General features: G+C 38.8%; 2 protein-coding genes across 2 annotated transcripts; one reads left to right on the top strand and one right to left on the bottom strand.

Annotated features, from left to right (window-relative positions):
* The first annotated feature begins 5,446 nt into the window (after positions 1-5,446).
* Positions 5,447-10,159, top strand: LOC145500801 (uncharacterized). Its single transcript, XM_081480339.1, has one exon. The coding sequence runs from the start codon at positions 8,262-8,264 to the stop codon at positions 9,219-9,221; it is 960 nt and encodes a 319-aa protein (XP_081336465.1). The 5' UTR covers positions 5,447-8,261; the 3' UTR covers positions 9,222-10,159.
* Positions 10,160-13,154: 2,995 nt separating this feature from the next.
* LOC145500805 (pleckstrin homology domain-containing family F member 2-like) lies at positions 13,155-19,376 on the bottom strand. Its single transcript, XM_081480344.1, has 9 exons — positions 19,288-19,376; positions 18,596-18,660; positions 18,007-18,144; positions 16,888-16,951; positions 16,335-16,460; positions 15,857-15,963; positions 15,144-15,306; positions 14,322-14,449; positions 13,155-13,993 (listed from the first exon to the last, which is right to left on the bottom strand). Exons 1-9 carry the CDS (start codon positions 19,301-19,303, stop codon positions 13,901-13,903), a joined length of 900 nt encoding a protein of 299 aa, XP_081336470.1. The 5' UTR covers positions 19,304-19,376; the 3' UTR covers positions 13,155-13,900.
* Between the last annotated feature and the right edge of the window lie 1,320 nt (positions 19,377-20,696).

The following is a 20,696-nucleotide window of genomic DNA, read 5'->3' as shown; positions in this document are numbered from 1 at the left end:
TTACCCATAATTATTAGTATACGAAAACTTTCACAACGGTCATAAAAACGTCCAGAAAAGGATTGACATCTTAAAGGAGCTCAGTCACGGTTTGCGCATATTGAAAAGTTTAGCCCCAATTTTTCAAATTCGTCGTTTGTAATCCGTGTCAATCTTCTCCATCCTTAGCCATCCTTGTTCCTTTATGGTTTATCATTATCTCTTTGGTGTTTTTCTATCTTATTAAACTGTTATTTTCAGGATTGCTACCATTTAAAGGTAATTTTGTGTGTGGCCAAAATAACTCAAAATACCGTGACTGAGCCTCTTTAAGACCTAGCATACACAACGTCGTTAGCACAGGGCCAAATATTGCAAAAATATGGCTTTCCTTGTTCTTTATGAGCTGTGTAAGGCTCGCATAGTATTGTGATAAAATTACCTGCAAACAAATTACCGTTCAAGTATTTTTCAGAACCAAATCATTCATAATATTGTACGTGATACGTTTTTTGCCTCTAGACACCTCAGTTAACAATTTGCATCGCACAAAAGCAGTTTGAACAAATTTGAGAGAAAACACCCTCACATAATTATCAGACCACATAAGCGTTGCTTTTTCGTTAATCAGATAAAATAAATTCAAGCCAATCGTAACGGCTTATTCGTATTTTGCCACCCAATCAGAGTCGATTTTGTTCCCGACTTGTATATAATATATCCTTTTGGTGTTATCTACCACGAGGACGGTGGTGCAAGATAAGCTTGTTACATAACTGTAAAGGGAAACAGCTTGTAGTTATTAATTTCCAGGTAGTGATAAATTGTCCAATGTACGTGTCCAACTTTGACTTTTCTAGGTGTTTTCCAGTGCCTCTCGAGAGATGAAGATGCCTTGTTTAAAGATCCGAACAGTTGTTTTCACTTCTACCGGTGTTCCAGCGGAGGTGCTATTCATCAGCACGAATGTTCCCCCGGAACTGAATTCCGACAATCAACACGTGATTTCAACCCATGCAACTCTCCCAGCGAGCCCTTCTGCCATGTCTAAGTCACCGTTGATTCTAATGTGTGTTGTGTTGTGTTTTGTTGTGTTGTGTTGTGTTGTGTTGTGTTGTGTTGTGTTGTGTTGTGTTGTGTTGTGTTGTGTTGTGTTGTGTTGTGTTGTGTTGTGTAGTGTTGTGTTGTGTGTTTGTCTTTTCCCTTTTCCTATAAAATTAATGTTACGATTTTGAAGAGACTTCAAATGGATTTTTTCGCAGTTGTTGTTAATTAAATAACTGTGCCAATAAAAGCTAGCTTTTCCCTTTTTTCAGTCCTTTCTTTCTGACGGACTGGCTGACTGGCTGATTGGATGATGTATGCATGTTTTGATCTAAAGAGTAATTCAATACACTTGTTTCTTGTTAGAATGTTAGGTGTTTGTCCAGGGACATGTGGCTAGAAAAAGAGAACATAACAATCAAACCAAGCATGATAAATTTTTCACAACTTAGCAGATAAGTTGAATTTAATGACGTATCACAGTGCTGAACAGTAATGAAGATGTAATACCAACGAAACATGAAACGAAATTATACTTATGAAATGATGCTTTACACGGTATAATACCAGATCATCCATGAATGAGTGCTTCTCTGTAAAATTTAAAAAAAAAAACAGAGAAGGTGAAGAAATCCTTTAAAAGAACTGGCGTCTCTGTCTGGAATTCATCCCTCATTCAGTAAAATTAGCAATCAAATCTAAATTCCGCAAAAAAATAAAGGAACTACTCCTTGATGTGTTACAATGTGAAGACGACTATATTGAAGTCTCCCAACTGATACAGAAGTTCTCTAACTTAACGCTTAACATGGTTTATTAATAATGGTATTCTAGTTGCTTATGTATGTGTATATTACACTATTACTTTGTTTTCTGTTTCCTGTAGTTTTTTTGGTATCGTTTATTTGTACCTTCTGTAATTATCATTACTTTTTTTCTTACTTTACTTTTTTTAATATAAACTCTTGCCCCCGCCTCGATTAGTTCTGGAACTAGTTGCGGGGGCAAGAAATTCTTGTAACTGTATATAAGATATATAATTAAATAATATATAATTAAATTCGTATGTGTAGAAACAATTTTGTTTAAAATTTGTCAAATAATGACCTGTAAAAACTTACAAAAGGATAAATAAAATCTTAGCTTTTCTTCTCTCAATCTCGAACCTCTGCACGCCCAAAGGCTCATATTAAAACTTTGCTAAATCCATTTTGCCAATAATACGTTACTGACACACTGTGCTCAATGGAAATGACCTTTCTCATTAGCAATTGCTCCTTGCCAAACAAATTTGAGGGAAAATTAAATGCCATGCAGGTGCAGCTGACAATTTTCAAAAGTAAACAACGATGACCGCAATCACTTAATATGAATATGTACTGTACAGTCGCCGAATCGATAATTCTTACAGATGTTTCAGAACTTGCCTTAACACACTCCTTTTGTTTTTGACGAAAAATACTGGCATTTCAGCCAGTAACAGAAAACAACCACGTATTGATCGGCCATGTTTTTCACAAGTTGCACGCCAGAGTCCGGTTCAACTGTATTCAGGCCTGTCATGACGAACCAAGATGCATCTCCTACAACTACGAGAGATCAGCAAGCGCCAATGGTCTGTGTGAATTAAATGACTGTGGAGTTGAAGGTCTCTGCAGCAGAGATAAGCCCCATATCTACTCAGTGGGCTTTGTGTTTCAGCAGATACGAAAATTAAAGTAAGTCATGTTATTACCTGTACAGTACAATTTGGCTACATTTTACCGTTGAAGAATTGTAGCTTTAAGGTGGCCGAACACAGTTTTCGCGCGCGCTTTTGCTGATGCAATTCAGCACGTGCACAAGGATTGCAAAAAACAAACATGCCGTCAATAGAGCGATCATTTTATTTACTCAACACCCGCACTATCTGTACTATTTTTCTCTATAATTGAACACAGTGTATTAATGGCTTTAGTCTTTTATCACAAAGGTATGTTAGAAAAGGTAACGATGCAAAGAACTCAGCAATTCTCAGCTTTTTCTTTGTTACCGAAAGAACCCAGTTAAATGCAGCGAATGCGTAGCAAGTCAAAAAATTGCGATTGAATGAAAAATGGCACTCTCGGAAATACGCCTATTTCTCGAGAACCACTCATTAGATTTTACGAAATTTAGCAGGAAAATACTTTAGGAAATAAGTAACTGGAGTATTGAGAATAATTGAACTTTAACAGAGGAAATTCTAGATATTCCAGTGAACCTTCAACAAGGGATAATTAAAGATCTCTCTGTTAAATTATTAGCAAAATGGTGTTAACTTGTGAGAATCGTTACAAGTTTGTTGCATGCAAATTATCGAGAAAATCTAATGAACAAAACCGATTTTAAAGGCCTTCATATTTTTATTCATGTTGCCAAGGCAACTGCAGCCACGTCAGCGTAACCATCAAAAAACCAAAGTTTGTGTTATTAAATTGCTTGCTGCCATTTTTGGCGACTGAGAGATCAAGGGTTTTAGAGAAAAAGGTGAATGAAACACAGGTATCAAAAACTGTGTTCAGCCACCTTAAATTTCATGGTAAATATCTTTGATGTTACTTATGTTCTTGTTATTATCATACCATCATTCTAAACAAAATTATTTAATTACTACACAACTTCATAGCATTTTCACGCGAAAGTATGAGTAACAATCCATCAGTTATCGGCATAACAACATTTTAACCGTCGCTTAAATTACTGTCAAATTGAAATAAGTGCCTTTATAAAAAAAATTGATTAAGTCCACTTCAAAGAAGTACCGCTTTAAGTTGAAAAAAGAAAGCTTGTTTTGAAATGCAAGAGCAAATTTCAAAAACCCATAAGTTACACGATAGCTGTGATTATCGTCGTTGACAAAAGAAATAAGAGTAAGGAGTCTAAGAATCCTTCTTCTTAATTCATGACACGATGTGACATTTATGCATGTTACGACATTGACAAATGATTCACATAATTAACTTTCAACATTTTCAAATCGAGTAGATTCGATTTGGGTAATCAACGAAACCGATACGCAATTATGACTTGACTAAGTGAAATATGATCTCCTTCAGGTAAAATTTTTAAACCTCCAAATTAGCAAAATCATTGAGCTTAGGTAATTTTTAATCTCAGGTATAACAAATACTCTTTTTACTTTAGTTATTGGAGAGCCGTTGTCTCTCTTCCCCTAAACTTCACAGGGTAAAAGGATCAGCAGTTGGGAGAAAAAACAGACGAGATACAAAGAAGCTAGCAGGTGACCGGATTCATCTAACATTTTTTAATTGGAAAGTGCGTTAAAGTACTATGTCAAAGAAATGACGTGTTTTTCGAGTTACGTTATTCCATAGCCTTGCCGATAAAATTTAATTTGCTGTTTAGGTAATTTTTAATCTCAGTTATAACAAATACTCTTTTAATGGTGAGAAAGCAGCAATACGTCTCCGGTCAGAGAGATGTCGCTGGGCTGAGATCATTTCTTTACACAAATACGCTGGGACAAATATGCTGGTTTTAAGAACATCAAATTTCCAAGGGGCAACTATCAGAACGATAGTTCCGAGACATAAACACCTATTGTCTCCATTGTTAACCAATAATTTTTTCCGCGCGCCAGTTAAAAATCCTTTTGAATTATTTTCAGCCTTTTTTAGATAAAAGGCGCGAAAGCCAAATGTCAAATTTGAAAAAGAAAACAGTCAAATTGCGACTTTCAATTTTTTTTTTCTATAAGCCTATTTGTTTGCAGAAAAATTTCCATGGACGAGTACTATCTATCCAGATATTTTTCTCTGACGGGCCCTTTGGGCAGATAGTGCAGCTCCACCGACGAACTTACGTTACCTTATCCTAATATCGTTACGTGATCAATTTAACGCAATAAAAATCAAGGAAAATTTAGTGGTTAATTGTAAAGAGTTATAGAAACACTAGTGGACGTGGGAAAAATTTAGGAAAGCTTCCCTTGGTTGCCATGGAAACATCAAGGTTTGAGTAAAATGACATGTCATACCAAATTGTCTTTTGTCTTGTTTTTCACGATCGCCAACATTTTTCATCTAGTCTGTTTGTGTACAAGGAAATAGTCAAATTTGCTATTTACTTTCTTCAAGAGATAATCTCTTGACAATCTCTTGCTTTCTTGCAATGTAGAGCAAGTATTTGGAACTTCTGTACTTGCTAGTTATATATCGCTGATACTGCCTCCGCCGTATTTTGATATCATTGTTTATAATTGCAGAGCCTTCTGCATCTCCTCGAAATTTCAAAGCAGTAAAGAAAACGTCTACCAGCTACTTGGTCACGTGGTTAGCAGTGCGAGCAAGCGAAAGCAACGGTGACATTGATAGACACATAGTGGATTATGGCACGAACAGTAATAAAACAAGCAAGGTCACTGAAGCCCCCCCCCCCCCCCCGACATTTCGTGATAAGTAACTTACGACAGAATAACACCATCACAGTGTTGGCTTGTAATGAGATAGGTCTTGGACCACCCATTAAATCTATTTTCGCGACTACAGCCGGATTAAGACAATTACTCTTAATCAAGAGTGGGTGACTTTTGACGCCTTCACGAGCTTTAAGCACTTGCAACTTTAAAAGTATTGAAGTAAGAAACTCCGAATTTGGTAACGTTGCCTAAATTCTAATTAGGAACAACAAAGTTGTATCGACCCTTAAAAAAATTAATTTGAATTTAACTCATTTTTGTGATAAACAATGTATAAACTTCAGACAGACAGCTCAAAATAGGACATACTTTTACAACGAAAATGGATAGGACTCTTTGAGGAAGTCTCTGCAAAGTCAAAAAGCCTCAAGCTTAGTAATTCTTTCTTGAAACAGTCGAACCTCTATCAAGCGACTCCCTATTAAGCGGCCAACCTTTATTTGGCGGCCAGCGGCCAATTTCTCGGAAGAATCAGCTATTGTCAGCTATACACTGTAATAAAAACCTCTATTAAGCGGCCGCGACCAGCTTCTTGCCGTTCCAAGGGTGATTTTGTTTTTTTGTTTAATTTATACCTTTGTTAAACGGCCAGGAATATTTGAAGTTGGACGTTTTTAGCCAGATGAAGGTAAAAGAATGACGATGTGGAATACTGTAAAACACATTTTCAGCAGTATTTAATTCAAACAATCGCAAAACAAAGTCTCTAAACGATTTAGTTTGTTTGTACAGCACACGAGCCAGCATTGGGTTGACAGACGCGTCGCGTCTGTACGCGTAATTGTTTCTTTGGCTTTTGTTAGCGTTATGGACCTTATTATAACCATCATTGTTCTACTTTTTCTCCACTTCCATTTGTTTGTACTTATATTTGATAAAATAAAAACTGACCACGCCCAACGTTGTCTTCAGGTGAACCTCTATCAGCCATCTTCTGTAAAACGATGTTGTTAAATGAGCAAGTTCGGCACATTTTGGAGAAAGCGAACCACATTGCCTAATTTTTTCGTTGTTTTTAGTTGGATTTGAACACTGGCGTTACGTATTTAGCTTGAGCTAGTTCAGAAACCGATAGATGCATTAAACAGATCTGAAAAAACAACTGTAAAATTCAGAAATTCGAAGGTAAAATATGAATCTTTTTTTTTTTTTACTAGACCTTGTCCTCGGGGTCGCCGTCGTTATTGCTAAGGCTCCCTAACGTCGTGGCCAACCAAATGGAGCTAATACTGAGCCATTTCTTTCAATCTTGAGCTGACCATAGCCCTAATTCCGATAGGCACGCTGAATTGAACTAGAGATATGCTTGAAATTCGTGAGTAGTACCTCGCCTTGGTGTGGACGCACCTCATCCCTCTCCCCAGCCTCTCACGATCGCGCTTTCTGCCGGAAATGCCGGAGAAGACACTTGTTATGTGCCATGTACACCTTAGTGCCAGTATCCTCTCTTACCGTTCCCAAAGTCTTAATTAGCCAATCAGAAACCGTGTTTACCGTCCTGATATTCTACGATATTAAGTCACTAACCTAATATGTCCAGATTTCTCGCCGAATTGGAGTTTCTTCAGTGTTGGTAAAACCGCCATCAGGCGGTCTTGGTCTCGTCCTCCACCGCAAAAAAAACAAATAACGCCTGATCTCAGGTTTTTTTCTGGTACGCTTAAGTCGTAAAAACATTTCATTCTCGTACGGATCCCTTTTCTTATGCTCCGACTCCCATCGTGCGTCACTCAACGTCTTTGTGTATGAACCAATAGGAAGTGAGTAGTGAGTAGTTTCGTTTGCTATTTGTTACTGTGTGTCCTTTATGTAATTTGGATCATCCTGTTTTTGAACGGGTTTCTGCGGATAAAAATTATTAGGCACGAAATACCATAGTACTGATATTCTCACCTTAGACAGTTGCGACGCTAAAATAAAGCATGAAAACATAAATTAAGGTCGACTTGAACGGGATTCGAATCCACGACCTCTGGGTTCCTTGAATAAATTGTTGTCTGTGATTGTTAAAGCACACGGGGTTCAAGAAGGCGAAAAAACCATTTTATGCTAGCTTGCACTTGCGTCGCACTGTGAAACTATCCTTTTCAACCATTTTAAAGTGTGTAATGGCGTACATATTTATAAGTCTAAACGCTTCTTTTAAAAGCCCGCCGAGAGTTCAGAGGGTGATAATCGGTATTTCAGCATGTTCAACATCAGGTTCAATATGTTCAATATAGGATACTTGTCAGACCTAAAATAAACATAGCATAACCTCAAAAGAGGCCGCCAGAAGCCCTGATGTGTGACTGATGTCATGTTTCAAATTTTAGCGAAACCAAAACAACACCATAACAATAACCTATTTGACTGTTCAAATATCGAGTGTCGCTTTCTTTATGTCTACTGGGCGTTACCTGTAATTTCCGGGGGGAAAGGATAGGTGAGCTGTTTGTAAACAAGGAGGGGTGGGAGACGATATTTTTAGTTGATTGCATCGGAGAACGCCACTAAATGGCTGTACAAACGGGAGGACAAAAAAAATATACCGATTTTTCTAGATCAGATTTTCCTGCGTTACGTCTTGATCTAGAGGGCGTGCCAAAATCTTACCTTCGTTCAAATAGTTAAGCGAGTCACCCTTCCGTTCGGGGAGTCCTAGCCGGCGCCCCGACCCATTCCCCCGAGCCATTTAAAGCACACATACCTCACGAAGATAACTCATCGACTAAATATCAGCGAGCACTGAAGGTGACCCAGCGCTTAGATCAGAGCACATTCAGAAAACTGCTCCAAAATGGTGGACTGCTACCGAGTCATCAAGGGCATGTGCATCGTTCTCAACATGATTATGTACACACTGCTCCTCGTAATGAATTACGCCTCTAACAACAGCAGTGGGATCCTATTTGGCAACAAGTCCATTGGGCAGGTGGCGCGAAAATACTTCATAGAATTCAACCCGGCTCCGTGGGCTTTCGACATCTGGAAGCTGGTAAACGCTTGGACAGCCCTGTGGATCCTTTACTCGCTCAGCCATATCTTCAGGAAACGTGTACCCGATGTCCTAAGCGCGTTTTTCTTCGTGTTTTTCACGCTCGCCACCTTGTCAAACATGGCGTGGACGCAGTTTATGAGCTGGGAGTTCATCAAAGTCACGACAGGCTTAAACTTTGCGATCATGGTGTTTCTTTACGCTTCACTCGCTTGCAGCTACTCTGGTCTGTACAAACACCGCTACTACATCAGTCGATTGGACTTTTGGGTCATTCATCTCCTCGTTAACAACGGGATTGCCGTGTACACGACCTGGATAACTGTGGCAGCTCTCCGGAGCCTGGCTGTAACTATCACATACTTTCACGGCCTAAAGCAAGAACTCGCAGTCACGATCGCCCTGGGAATTCTCGGCGTTTCGATCGTGGTATGGTTTATTTTAGAGAACACTGTTTTTAAGGATGACCTTCTTTACACATGGACAATTTATCCAGTTTTAATTTGGGTTTTGGCAGCCAGCGTAGTATTCCAGTTCAATCGCGTCAGCCGCCTAAACACTGTCATTATGCAAGCTCTCCTTGCAGTTTCTTGCACGTTTTTCATCAGTCGAATTTTCCTCGTGCTTTGGAGAATTGTCAACAAGACATGTGAAACTAGAGCAACAATTGACATAGCCATGAGTGAAATTCCTCAGACGTCAGATGCAACCCGCGAGCAAAAATATACTGATAAAACAGATAACCAAGGCCTTGTAGACTAGATTTATTATTGCGCGCTTAGCCAGGAAACATATTTACTTTCTGTTTATATGATATGGAAATCGATATTGTAACTTCAGATCTGCAACGATGAGCACTTAAAAACAATTTTTTTTCATGTTATGTCACGCAATTTTAAGTCGTAGTGTGACTAGTGTCATTCCACTGTCCCCAACGTGGCCTGTGTAGGACTCTGTCACGTGCTCGGCTAACGGTCTTCAAATCAGGACATCAAAGCGATCCGCATAACACAGAGAGGTTAAATTCAGGCCCAAATCTCTTGTGTTAATTTTACGGTGACTCTAGCGATACTCCCTGTAGCTGCTCCTCGTCTTGCTGGTTTACTTCATGTAAGAATAGAATAAACCGTCGTTTGAAATTTAGCTTTTTTTCACCGATAAATTTATGTCAATTTTGTTAGTGATAGCAGCACTGTTTAGAAGTGTACTCATAAATGCATAAGTGGCAATTGACGCACGTACTGAATTAAATGTCAGCGGCATGTTGAAATAGAGCGATCTGACTTTCTCATCACTTAGACATCCTAGGATAACAGCAGGTTAATCTGCTTGGCCTTAAAAAGAATTGTTCTTAACGTTATCAACTCCAATTAACCCCTTTTCAGTCCTTTTATTATTGAATATCGTTTGAAAAAAGATGAGGTCTGATAAATTCAGCAGCAATTCGAAAACGTAAAAATGCCAATATGGCTGGCTACCATGCTTGGCGTCGTGTAAAAATACGAGACGGCTGGAGAGTAAGAAGCCATCGTATATGGATTTGTATCTTTTTACTGTCCTTTTCTCTGAGTACAGGTCTTGAAATGGTCCGACTCCATATCCAAGAAAAATCAAGGTGTTCCCCTATTTTCTCTTGTCATGCTTTATTGGAAATAAATTTTCACCTCATCTATATTTCGTAATTTTGGCGGGAATTTTTTCGCGGCGCTAAATTTTTGCGATTTAAAGTACAGGATTTTTCAAAACCAAGTGACTTTATTTCCGCGATCACATAGTACATACTATGTTACGAACTAAACCTGAAAAGTATATATAGGAAACAATCCCACATGTATTTTTTTTTATTTTTCATGATGCATTGCATTCATTCTACTACTGCCCTAAAGAAGGCGTAAAGTAGTGTAACAAAATGTACAACAGAGGACAGAATTTAGTCAGGAGATTGACATTATTTGACGCTGCCTCGTCCCCAGGCGTCGTTGCGTTTCGTAGGCGAAAGGCAAAAAATAAAGAGGGCGGTGCTTGAGGGTTAGGTTGGACAGAATTTGACGATTACACAAATGTAGCACAAGAACTGCATGGAGCTGAGGAAAGCGACCATGAACAATTGCCACACAGCGTGATCTACCCTCGGTATATCCACCTTGATCTACTGATGTTACACCGAACATTAATTTGTGCGCATACGTGTTTTAGCGACGTCAATTTATTTTTTTTAACAACACAAAACAACACTAAAAACGCAGAAATTCATGACATGGAGAAAGTTTCATGTAATAATCTAGCCCATGCTAGTGGCTTTGCGCGCCTTTGCAGCTGCTTATCTCAGTTAGGTGGTGGGAGACATTCCAGTGGAGTGACAATAAAGCTGGGAAAAAAACGCAGAACTGACTTTCTTAAAGGCAGGAATGTTTGTCTTCCTTGGGTTACTGACGACTGTTCACGGTATTCGAAATTAAAGTTGGTTCAAGTAATACAGTCGAACCTCCCATAAGCGACCACCCAAAACGTCAAGCCTAGGTAGTCGCTTACGGGAGGTGGTCGCTTCCGAGAGATTAGACCATATTGGGTCAAAATTTTGTCTCATTAGCATATGGTAACTGCAGAGACTTCTGAATGTTTCATTCATTTAGAAGTCAATCCGGTACTTTCCGTCTGTTGTTATGCGATGTTCTAACACCTTATTATCCAATTTCCGCTCTATTATCTGTCAAGTGGTCGCTTACGGGAGCTTAAAAACAAAAGAAAATTTCAAAAAAAAACAAAAAACAAAGTGGTCGCGGTCGCTTACAAGAGGTTCCAACTTGTATAGTGATTTGACTTGGAAACTTGGTATTTTGGATGACTGGTCGCTGAGGAGAGGTGGTCGCTTACGAGAGGTGGTCGTAACCGGAGGTTCGACTGTATACATTGAATCAAACAAGAGACAGTGTTTCATCGGGAAGAGAGTTGAAAATACGACGCGCAGCGGAGTGTTTTTGACAAAATTTGAGGTGTTTGATATATCTTCTCAATCGAAGCAAAAACGTAAGAGAAGTAAAATCGTCAAAATCTTGGTGTCCAAACCTCCTTCACGGTTGATTTTCTTTGTTTTAACTTAATGAATTATTAATGAGTTTGAAAAGGGTAGTGATCGTTCGGCCGGTGAAAGTTATCTGGTCGCTTTGGTGTTTACGGGGCAATTTAATAGTCATACAACACAGTATGTTCAATCGGAGCTAGACAACGAGTTGACCTTCTTTCGCTTGGATTGTTGTGCATAACAGAAGACCACGACTATGCGGAGCAAACAAGTTGATTTCTCAACCAATCATATGTCAACCCAAACCTTGGATTGGTTTCTTCATTTTTCCCGCAAATTTTGCGGTCTCGCATTGCGGTCCCGCATTGGTCGTGACTATATTTGGGTATGTTACGATTAGTCAGATATTGGTTTGTCCAATTTAGTTTAAGGAAAACAGCACAAAGGTAATCACTATCTAGAATTCTACTTCTTTTGTGTAGAGATGGAGAGGCAACCAAAGCTTCTCAAACTCATTAATAATTCATCAACATCACAACCGTGACGGAGGTTTGGATACCCGGTCTTAATAAGCATAGATTTTGACTATATTACTTCTCCGTTTACTCCTTTGTTTTTGTTTCGATTGAGATACATCAAACACTCGAGACAGTGTTTCATAGGCTATCCAAACACCTCGAATTTCGTCAAAATACTCCGCTGCGCGTCTTATTTTCAACCCTCCTCTCGGTGTTTGGATATCCCGGTGAAACACAGTCTCTCGTGTTTGATATATTACATCCACGAGGGACTAGTTCCACGACAACTCACTTACAGATTACATGAGGAGACTGCTTGTAGAGACTAGTCCCTTGTACTGTTTACACGTGAGTACTTATAGCAGTGTACCCTGCAAGACAGATTTTTGCTCGGTGAGAGACAAGAGGGAGAAAGAGAGAGAAAGCGAAGAAGGATAAGTTTAGTTTACTCAAAGGGACTTGCCGAAAGAACTTGTTGTAGGAATCTAATAGGGAGTTTAAGCAAATCGCTACGGCTGGCTCTGATACGGCTACCGGAAGTAAATTTCCCCCAAAATGAGACACTGCGCATGTACGTCGGTTGCATCAAATTTGGCAGACCACCGAGACGTACTCTCCCCAGACCTTTTCAGTCACGGCAGCCGTAGTTGCACCAGCCGTAGTGATTTGCCTAAACTCCCTAATTGCAGAGGCAAGTCCCCCTTGTGTGTGCCAACCTTTATGCTTCCTTCACGTTTGTACCACAGTCAACCAACTATAAAACATCACAAGATAAGAAAAAACTTTTCTCGTTTGCAGCTGATTCAGGTGCAGTTTTATTTGCAAAACTGACTTTGTCACAATTTGTTATTGCTAAATTGCATTACTTCCAGTACAAAAGGGCTAAGTCATCCGCAAAATACTTGAGAATTTTGAAAATATTATATTTATATACCAGGTGATTCATTAGATTCAATTTAAAAACCATTCGCTAAACAGATAGGCAACAGCAACTTCCTTCCTAGGTTGAAGTCCTGGGCCCAAGCATTCGGTCAACCTGTGATATTAGTCACACGTTACTAGGCAACATTTGTTTTATGCCATGTTAGAGGTGACAACTTTCTGAACGAATGTTCATGAAAGCTTACAGAACTGGAAATCTATGCAATGTAATAATTATTTCTCTAATTAATTTTATTCTCAAAAATATATTCCAGTATTATGGTACTATTGAATTGAATTTGAATAAAAACTATTTCTTACAAAGCTTTCCTTCTATGTCAATCACTGTACAGACCACTGCTGATGTCACAGTTTAAATTCAACCCTGTTAGCATATATTGAAATTCTCCGGAACAGTGAACAAATGGTATCTGTTAAAACTGCTAGAAAAATAGTGTCAGTTACATACCAAGCATGACCTCTGGTGTTTTCTGTAACGCAACCTATCCCTGTCACATGGTCTTGCAAATTATCACTTACTTATACTTGTCAAGATTCCTTAGACTGCTCAATACTTATCAGCATAAAAATATTACCTAGCAATCCTTAGAGTGATTGGCTGATGTGAGAATGCCATCGATTGGCTAAGAATGCCAGTCCTGGCTGTACGCTAAAAGATGAGTGATTGATTTGGTTATTGTGCAATTGGATTAGCAACCTTGAAACTTGAAATGCCAAGTCTTCATTTCCACCAATAACAATAAAAGGTATTACTAGTCTAATGCTAGCTATCATAATTGATAAAATGAAATATAACTCAATGCCTTGTGATTAGTCTTTTCCTCTGATTTTACATATGGGTGTATAATTTGAACATGAAAATGTACTGTTTAGGGCATGTAAAAGCCCTCAATTTCCCCAGTGAAAATCCTTTCTCTTAAAATCCTTTCAAGTAGCTCTATTAACACATCACTCTGTCATCATACTTCATTAGAATTTGTTTCCATAGGTTCTGTTGTATTTCCACCTCCCTCCCCCACAGGAGCAGCCTGGTCACCTTGGTAAAATGTGGGCTGAAAAAAAAATATACAAAATCTAATGGAGATCTGCACGAATATGAGCTCTAGATGCGCAAAACATATCCCATCCTCAATTAAAGTTCAGTGAATCGGGTTTCAAATAAGTTAGAACTGCTTTGTTTCTCAGGCGTGTCACACTTCTACAAGGGTAACACTTACAAAATACTTGTACTGTCATGCACAGCACTTGTTTGTTGGTACTACTTAATCACGATGGACCTCACTTATTCTACTATACAGGGTACACATCCCCCCTTCCCCATCCCCCCCCCCCCCCCCATGACATAGGTTACAACAGACAATGAAGTTGCTATCAACAAACCGTGGTAGGAACTTGGTATTCTGATACACCAGAAGTCTCTACAGCAGTTTCCTCATCATCAGAGTTGTCCTCCCCTGAAGACGTGTCATCTTCCACCTTGTCTGTCTTCTGTGGTGGAGTGGGGACAGCTGGACAAATAAAGAATGAAGTGCCATAAGATGACAATCTGCACAGCGAGGGAGAGTCAATCTGACAATTCATGCACCATACCAGTACAATGAATTGCACCATTTCACACAAGATTTTGATATTAAAATTATGGTTATTTCCAGTTGTAACTCAACTGACCTGCTCACTACTTTCCAGTTTCTATTTGAACTACAGTGTTCTGTGAAAATGCAGGGCTTACAAGAGGTAAGCTCATTAGCCAGGGAGAAGGGGGTGTAAGTGGTAAGGCGTAAAACCAGCATTTTAAATATGACAATTACATTTCTGAGGGTGGTTGGGCAATTTTTCTAGGCAAAAATGTTTTTCAGGATCAAGTCATTCATGGCTTTGCGTGTGGGTTATTATTCTTGATACATTTCTTTGCTATCCTCTGCAAAACAACAACATGAAATGAAGAAATTCTGTGTTGTCGGGGGAACATGAGCCACTACAGCTACTTTTTAAAATTTATACACTGTGCTCCATAAGCAGTTTCAAGATGCCAAAGTAAAACAAACTTAATGACTTAAGAGTATCACAAGTTTCGTAGGTAATATTTAAATTTGTTTTTGAACCAATGTTGTCGTGGACATCCATGTCATGGTTAACATGTCTCTCACAAATGAGGAAATACATGTTCTTTATTTGACTAGAAAAGAAATAAAATCAACATACTGTTGTGTCTCTTAGGTTCTTGATCAGATTGAACCTTGCCACTTGATAAAACATTATAGCAGTTGTCACACACTCGCAGCGGTTTTGTGGACTGGGAGGGTAGTAGAAATTTTTTTGTTGAACAACTACTGCACACCACACCTCCACACTTGCGACAGTGATGCTGAATAAGAAACAACAATCAAAGTTATCAACAACCTTACAAAAATCAACCTGAAAACCAGATATCTTTGTTTGCATGCTTTACATTTTCCCTTGTTTTGAGAGATGTCTGTTGCTAGACCAAAAGAAAAAGATGTAGCTGGTCACAAGATCCCTATCTTTGCAAACATGCAGTCAGAATGAAACAAAAACCAATTCTAGATGCTGTGAACACAAACCTCTGTAAAAATCTCCTCGCAAGTTATGAGTACAGGGCTAAAAAAAAAAAACATGAATTCCAGTTTGCCCTTGGGACAAGGAGCTCTCAAATATTGCTTGCCCTGGGAAGTCTTAATTTGTCATTTTAATGCTTTAGATTTCAGACGACCTGCATGATCCCTTGCCCATTGGGCAAGTGTGAATGAAAGCGACATGCCCAGAAGGAAAATCTACTTGTCCCAGACAACAGAACAGCACTTTTTTCGAGCCCTAGACTATGGAATGTTTGGGTTGATTTCCATCACAGTTTACAAGGAACATGAAAGTCAGTACCACAAGTAAGTTGCACCTACCCTACGGTTTAGAGCTGTAAACTTGCTCTTTAGACAGTGCATGCATGTTGAAGCCTCACTATCAGGAACCCAAACAGCAGCATGTTCAGTCGTACCTTTCTTACCCGCTGAAATCAAGTTAGGAACAGAATGTTACATAAGGAAAATTCATGATGAGTCTTATAATACATGATGTTTGTTACAGTCTTCTTTGCATGTGCAGAACAATGACACAAACACACACACACAAAAAAAACATTTGTAAGACCATGCGGAATGTTTGAATGCCATGTAAGCATTCCTGTTGTAGAGTAGGGTTTCTGAAGAATGCGCACACCATGACTTACAGGACTAATGTGTATTGGAAAACTGTCATAGGAGTGAAATCCCATTGTCAAATAACCCATTCTGAGAACATTATCCTGGCCTTGGCAATGCATCAAGGCTAAAGCTCATTTCAAAACACTGATCAAAACAAGCTGCTGATTAAAATACCCACTTTTTGCCAACAGGTCTTGTATACACTTGTTGATATGTGCCATCCATTCTGCCTTTTCCGTCCTTGTGGCTGCATACACCGCAAAAGACTTCTTTGCACTTATGATCTGCCATCCATTCTTTAAATCTTGAGACAAACGTACAAGAATAGGTGAGTTTCACCAACTAAACCCCTGCAGGAACCTGTGTATTATTTATGCTCTAAATTTTATGTAACCACGGTAAAAGATTTTTTTTTTCTAGTGGCCAGGAATGTTCTAAACAATTGTTTTGTTTTGTAAGAGCATGTAATTGACAGGCAGCTGAGTAGGCGTCCACTTAAAGTGATCCACTTGCAAAGAGTACATATAATTGGACACCCACTAATGACCATTTCTGTTCCTTGTACTCCAATTTTATAACAATAGTTAAAATACATGCCTGTTGAGAACCAATCAAAACAAGAATACTACTACTGATATGATCTGCTATAATAATACTTAGTAAAAGTTACACCACCATGGGCTTGGGTTTACAAATAGGAGACTTAAGGTTCATAGATGATTGAAACTTACTTCCTTCATCATCCAAGGATTGCAGTTTGATGTCTTCCAATGGGATAAGATGCTGCTTGTTGTACTGAAAATTTGACAATAAATAAAATTTATTTCAGTAATCTCAAGAACAAAATTTCCCTGATGCTGTACCCTCACACTAGCCTGAGAAACAAGACAAATGTTTCCTTCAAATACACTTACAAATTTACATCAAATTGTTTTTAAAGTTTGCTGAAACAGTTGAAGCAACTGGCCAAAACCACTAAAACCCAGTTAAAAGTGTTTCTTAGCAGGGCTTGAAAAAAGTGCCGTCTGGTCATCTGGGACAAGAGGATTTTCTTCTGGGCAAGTAGCTTTTCATTCTCACTTGCCTGATGGGCAAGGGATCAGGCAAGTCATCTGCCAACTAAATCATTAAAAGAGCAAATGATGACTTGCCAATTTGAGAAATACTTGTCATAAGGGCAAACTGGAATTCCAGTTTTTTTTTTAGCCCTGCTTAGACACATTCCTACCCTCCAGGAAACTATCACTAACTCTTAGTTGACATGCATAAAAAGTCAAATGGATCAGATTGTACTCTTTACTTTTAATATTTTACCAAGCATTTACAGCAGTACAGTTTACTACATATCATTTGAAAGGGCACAAAAAGTACTTTCCAGAGAAGAAAGGTTGCCTTCAAGAAAAGTAATATCACTTCAAAAAAATTATGCAAGGGGAAACTCTTGCCTCGGTCAGAAACCCACAAGTATTCCTGGGTAGCTTTACCTATCATATTTTTGCACAAAAACACTAAGTTGCCAGTTTTACAATAATTTTCCCTCTGAAGAGTATTTAGCATCACTGGAAATAGATGTACTGTAGACAACTGCTGGAAAAATTTCATTTTTCATCATATGAAAAATTGAAACAGAGAGTAGCTCTGGAAAATGAAATAAGAAGTTTACAACATCTATTTTTTTCCCTCATCCATACATGTAGATTTCAATTAATCATCCTTTTAAGACCCCCAATTATCGCACATACATTTCAGAAAACAAATTAAACACAGCAATTGACTTCATTGATAACAAACCCTACTGAAAGAAAACTAAATGTTCACCATGCAAATACAGAGCTGTGCACAATTCTTACCTTTTTCTTGTTAATGACAATATTTCCATACACAAGAAGGTCATTGAACAAAAAGAACTGCCGCGGCTTGGGCTTCTTGCGGCACAGTTTGGTTAAAACTCCTTCACCAACCAAAACTCTTCCAGGGACCAGTAACGGCTATAAAATTGTTTGGAAAAAAATTGTACCAACTTGTTAATGAGAGGAAGACTTTAGCTTGGGAGAAGGATGAAACTATATATATACATGTAAATATACATTTATTTAGTAACAGTGTAGGTCGAAATTGTCCAATACTAGCAAGTTCTTATAAGAACACCTGCAAGGAGGAGGGAGGGTTACCCTACAAAGATAAGAGAAGTTGCTTCCCTGAGTTGTCTCACCATCCGAAGCAACTTCAAAAAAAGCCAGAAAAAGGGTCACTTGACTTTTTAAATGAAACTTTGAAAGGCTCACTCGGCAGGGGTAAATCTGGGAAGGGCTGTCTCAGCACCGTAAAATGGGGCCACAACCATACTTAGTATATACTTTTTCACTGGACTCAGATTCCATGTAAACATTACTTGAAGTGCAAATTAATTTATTTATTAATTAAAGAATAATATATTACCTGCCCAGAAGCTCCAAAACAACTTTCAACATTTCTTATCCTTCTCTCATTAGCTTCTGTGTTAGCTATAAAAATCATCAAACAAATGCAACAGTACGCTTATTACAAGAGTCAAGCAAGACACTCATAAATATTAACTATATCATGAATAATCTGCAAAACATTGTTGAATTGATCAATTTGATACGCAGATTAAGCATTCCTTTTAACAAAAAATACAACCAACCGCTTGGATAAAAAGAAATACTACAGTGGTAAAGCATTCAGATTAAATTCATTTTCTCATTTAAACTTTCCTAAAGTTGGTTAAATCCTTACAGTTCACATCGAGTGAAGTTTGCAGCCGTTATGAGCTGATCAAACTAAAATGTATGCCAAGACAATGCGCTGAACACTGTGCTACTGCTAAATTCAACCCGTTCACGATAGCTGGAATCGAACCGAAAGAAACTAAATCTATTTCTAATGCATGACCATTGAATGTACCCAACACAACTGTACAAGGAGCACAACCCATCTCTCACACAACGCCATGCAGTGAGCTTTTCACCGACCCAAAAGCTTTCAACCTCTCAAAATAACCAGTTTCCAAAACAAAGTATAAATGTACAGAGCAGATGAACTTGTTAATGACTTTTACAGCAAAATCTTGCCCCCCAAAAAAGGAATAAACGTACAATTCCATCACATACCTAGCCTGTCCACCATCTTGTAGTCTGCAGATCTAGCGGATGTTCATGTCACATGGTCATGAAGTCATCTTGATTGATGCGTGGGACATGCCCGCGTGGGAGAGCCTCAGATGTCAATATTTCCCATTTATGGAAACAAACGGTAAAGTCCATAAATTGTTACCTTAACAGGAAGTTTATGGCAAAAAACGAAGGTTGGTTTAATGTCTTTAGGCATCAAACACGAACATACATACAGAATTGGCCTTATACACCCTGGATCTCGCGCGGCCGTTCTTCTCGTCCAGAGGATTTCGCGCGGCCATTTTTTTCTAGCGGTTTTCTTTCGCGTCACACACGACGGACTAAGCGAAAGAGGGACTACTCGAAGTCTATAGACACCCATATATTTCCCTCCTAATTTTAATCTCATTCCCAGATCTCTTGTGTTGTTGCGCCCTCAGGAGATCTGGGGACGAGGTTGCTTTGCCTCTCACAATTCGCTGGGTGTACCCCCTCCCCACCTAACTGTAATAGAACTTCATTTTAAACTTCAACTTTAATTTGGCATCCAAAAATTAAAGCTAACATAATTTCTGCTACACAATTAATGCATAGTTACCCGTGGCGGATCCAGACCTTGAGCTAACGGGGGGTGGGGTGGGGTGGTTTTATTTTGCTTTCCCTGCCGGCTTTTCTTCCTTCCGGGATTTCTTCCTTTTTTTACCTGAAATAAGGGGGTCCCTGGGGCCCCCAAGCCCCTCCCCTAGATTCGCCATTGGTTACTGAGCTATCAAGTTCAGGTAGCTGCTTCCTCCCTGAGGGGGCTTGGAAACAATATCGTCCCCAACGAAAATTTTGAAAGACTGAAGCATCTTGGACATGTTTTCAATTTGACCATTTTAAGGTATCCAGTAGGGATTTTGACGGTTACTTGCTTTTAATTAACAGCCAGTCAAAGAATACAACATGATTTTTCATAGACTTGTGTGATCAGTATGGCAATAATATTCGGTTGTGTTTAAAACACGAAATGGCAAAATGAGGAAATGACAAATCAGGTCAGACGGGTGTCTGAGAGGGTTACCCTTAAAATTATTGAACACTAACCACTGTTGAGTCAGTGATATTTAGGCTGACCAAAGTGCTACTTAGGCTAACCACAGTGCCATTTCACCATTTTTTTGCTGCCCAGCAAAAGGGGTAGAATATTGTTAAGATATTACATGAATTTGTTTTGGAACCCATGCTGAAATCTTATTCCCCTAACCTGGCCCCAGCTGAAATTCACCCCATAATCATCTCTTAAGGTTAATAGATTATAGCCTGTAAGCACAGACTGATTTCCAGCTTTTGTATTTTTGGGTGGCATGAGACAAAAGCCAGAAATCCATCTGTGTTTGCAGGCTAAACACTTTGCCACTAAAAAA

This window comes from Orbicella franksi, chromosome 10 (assembly GCF_964199315.1).
Source record: "Orbicella franksi chromosome 10, jaOrbFran1.1, whole genome shotgun sequence".
Taxonomy (NCBI): Eukaryota; Metazoa; Cnidaria; class Anthozoa; order Scleractinia; family Merulinidae; genus Orbicella; species Orbicella franksi.
The sequence above is the reverse complement of the archived record's forward strand: the minus strand, read 5'-3'. Positions and strand labels throughout refer to the sequence as shown.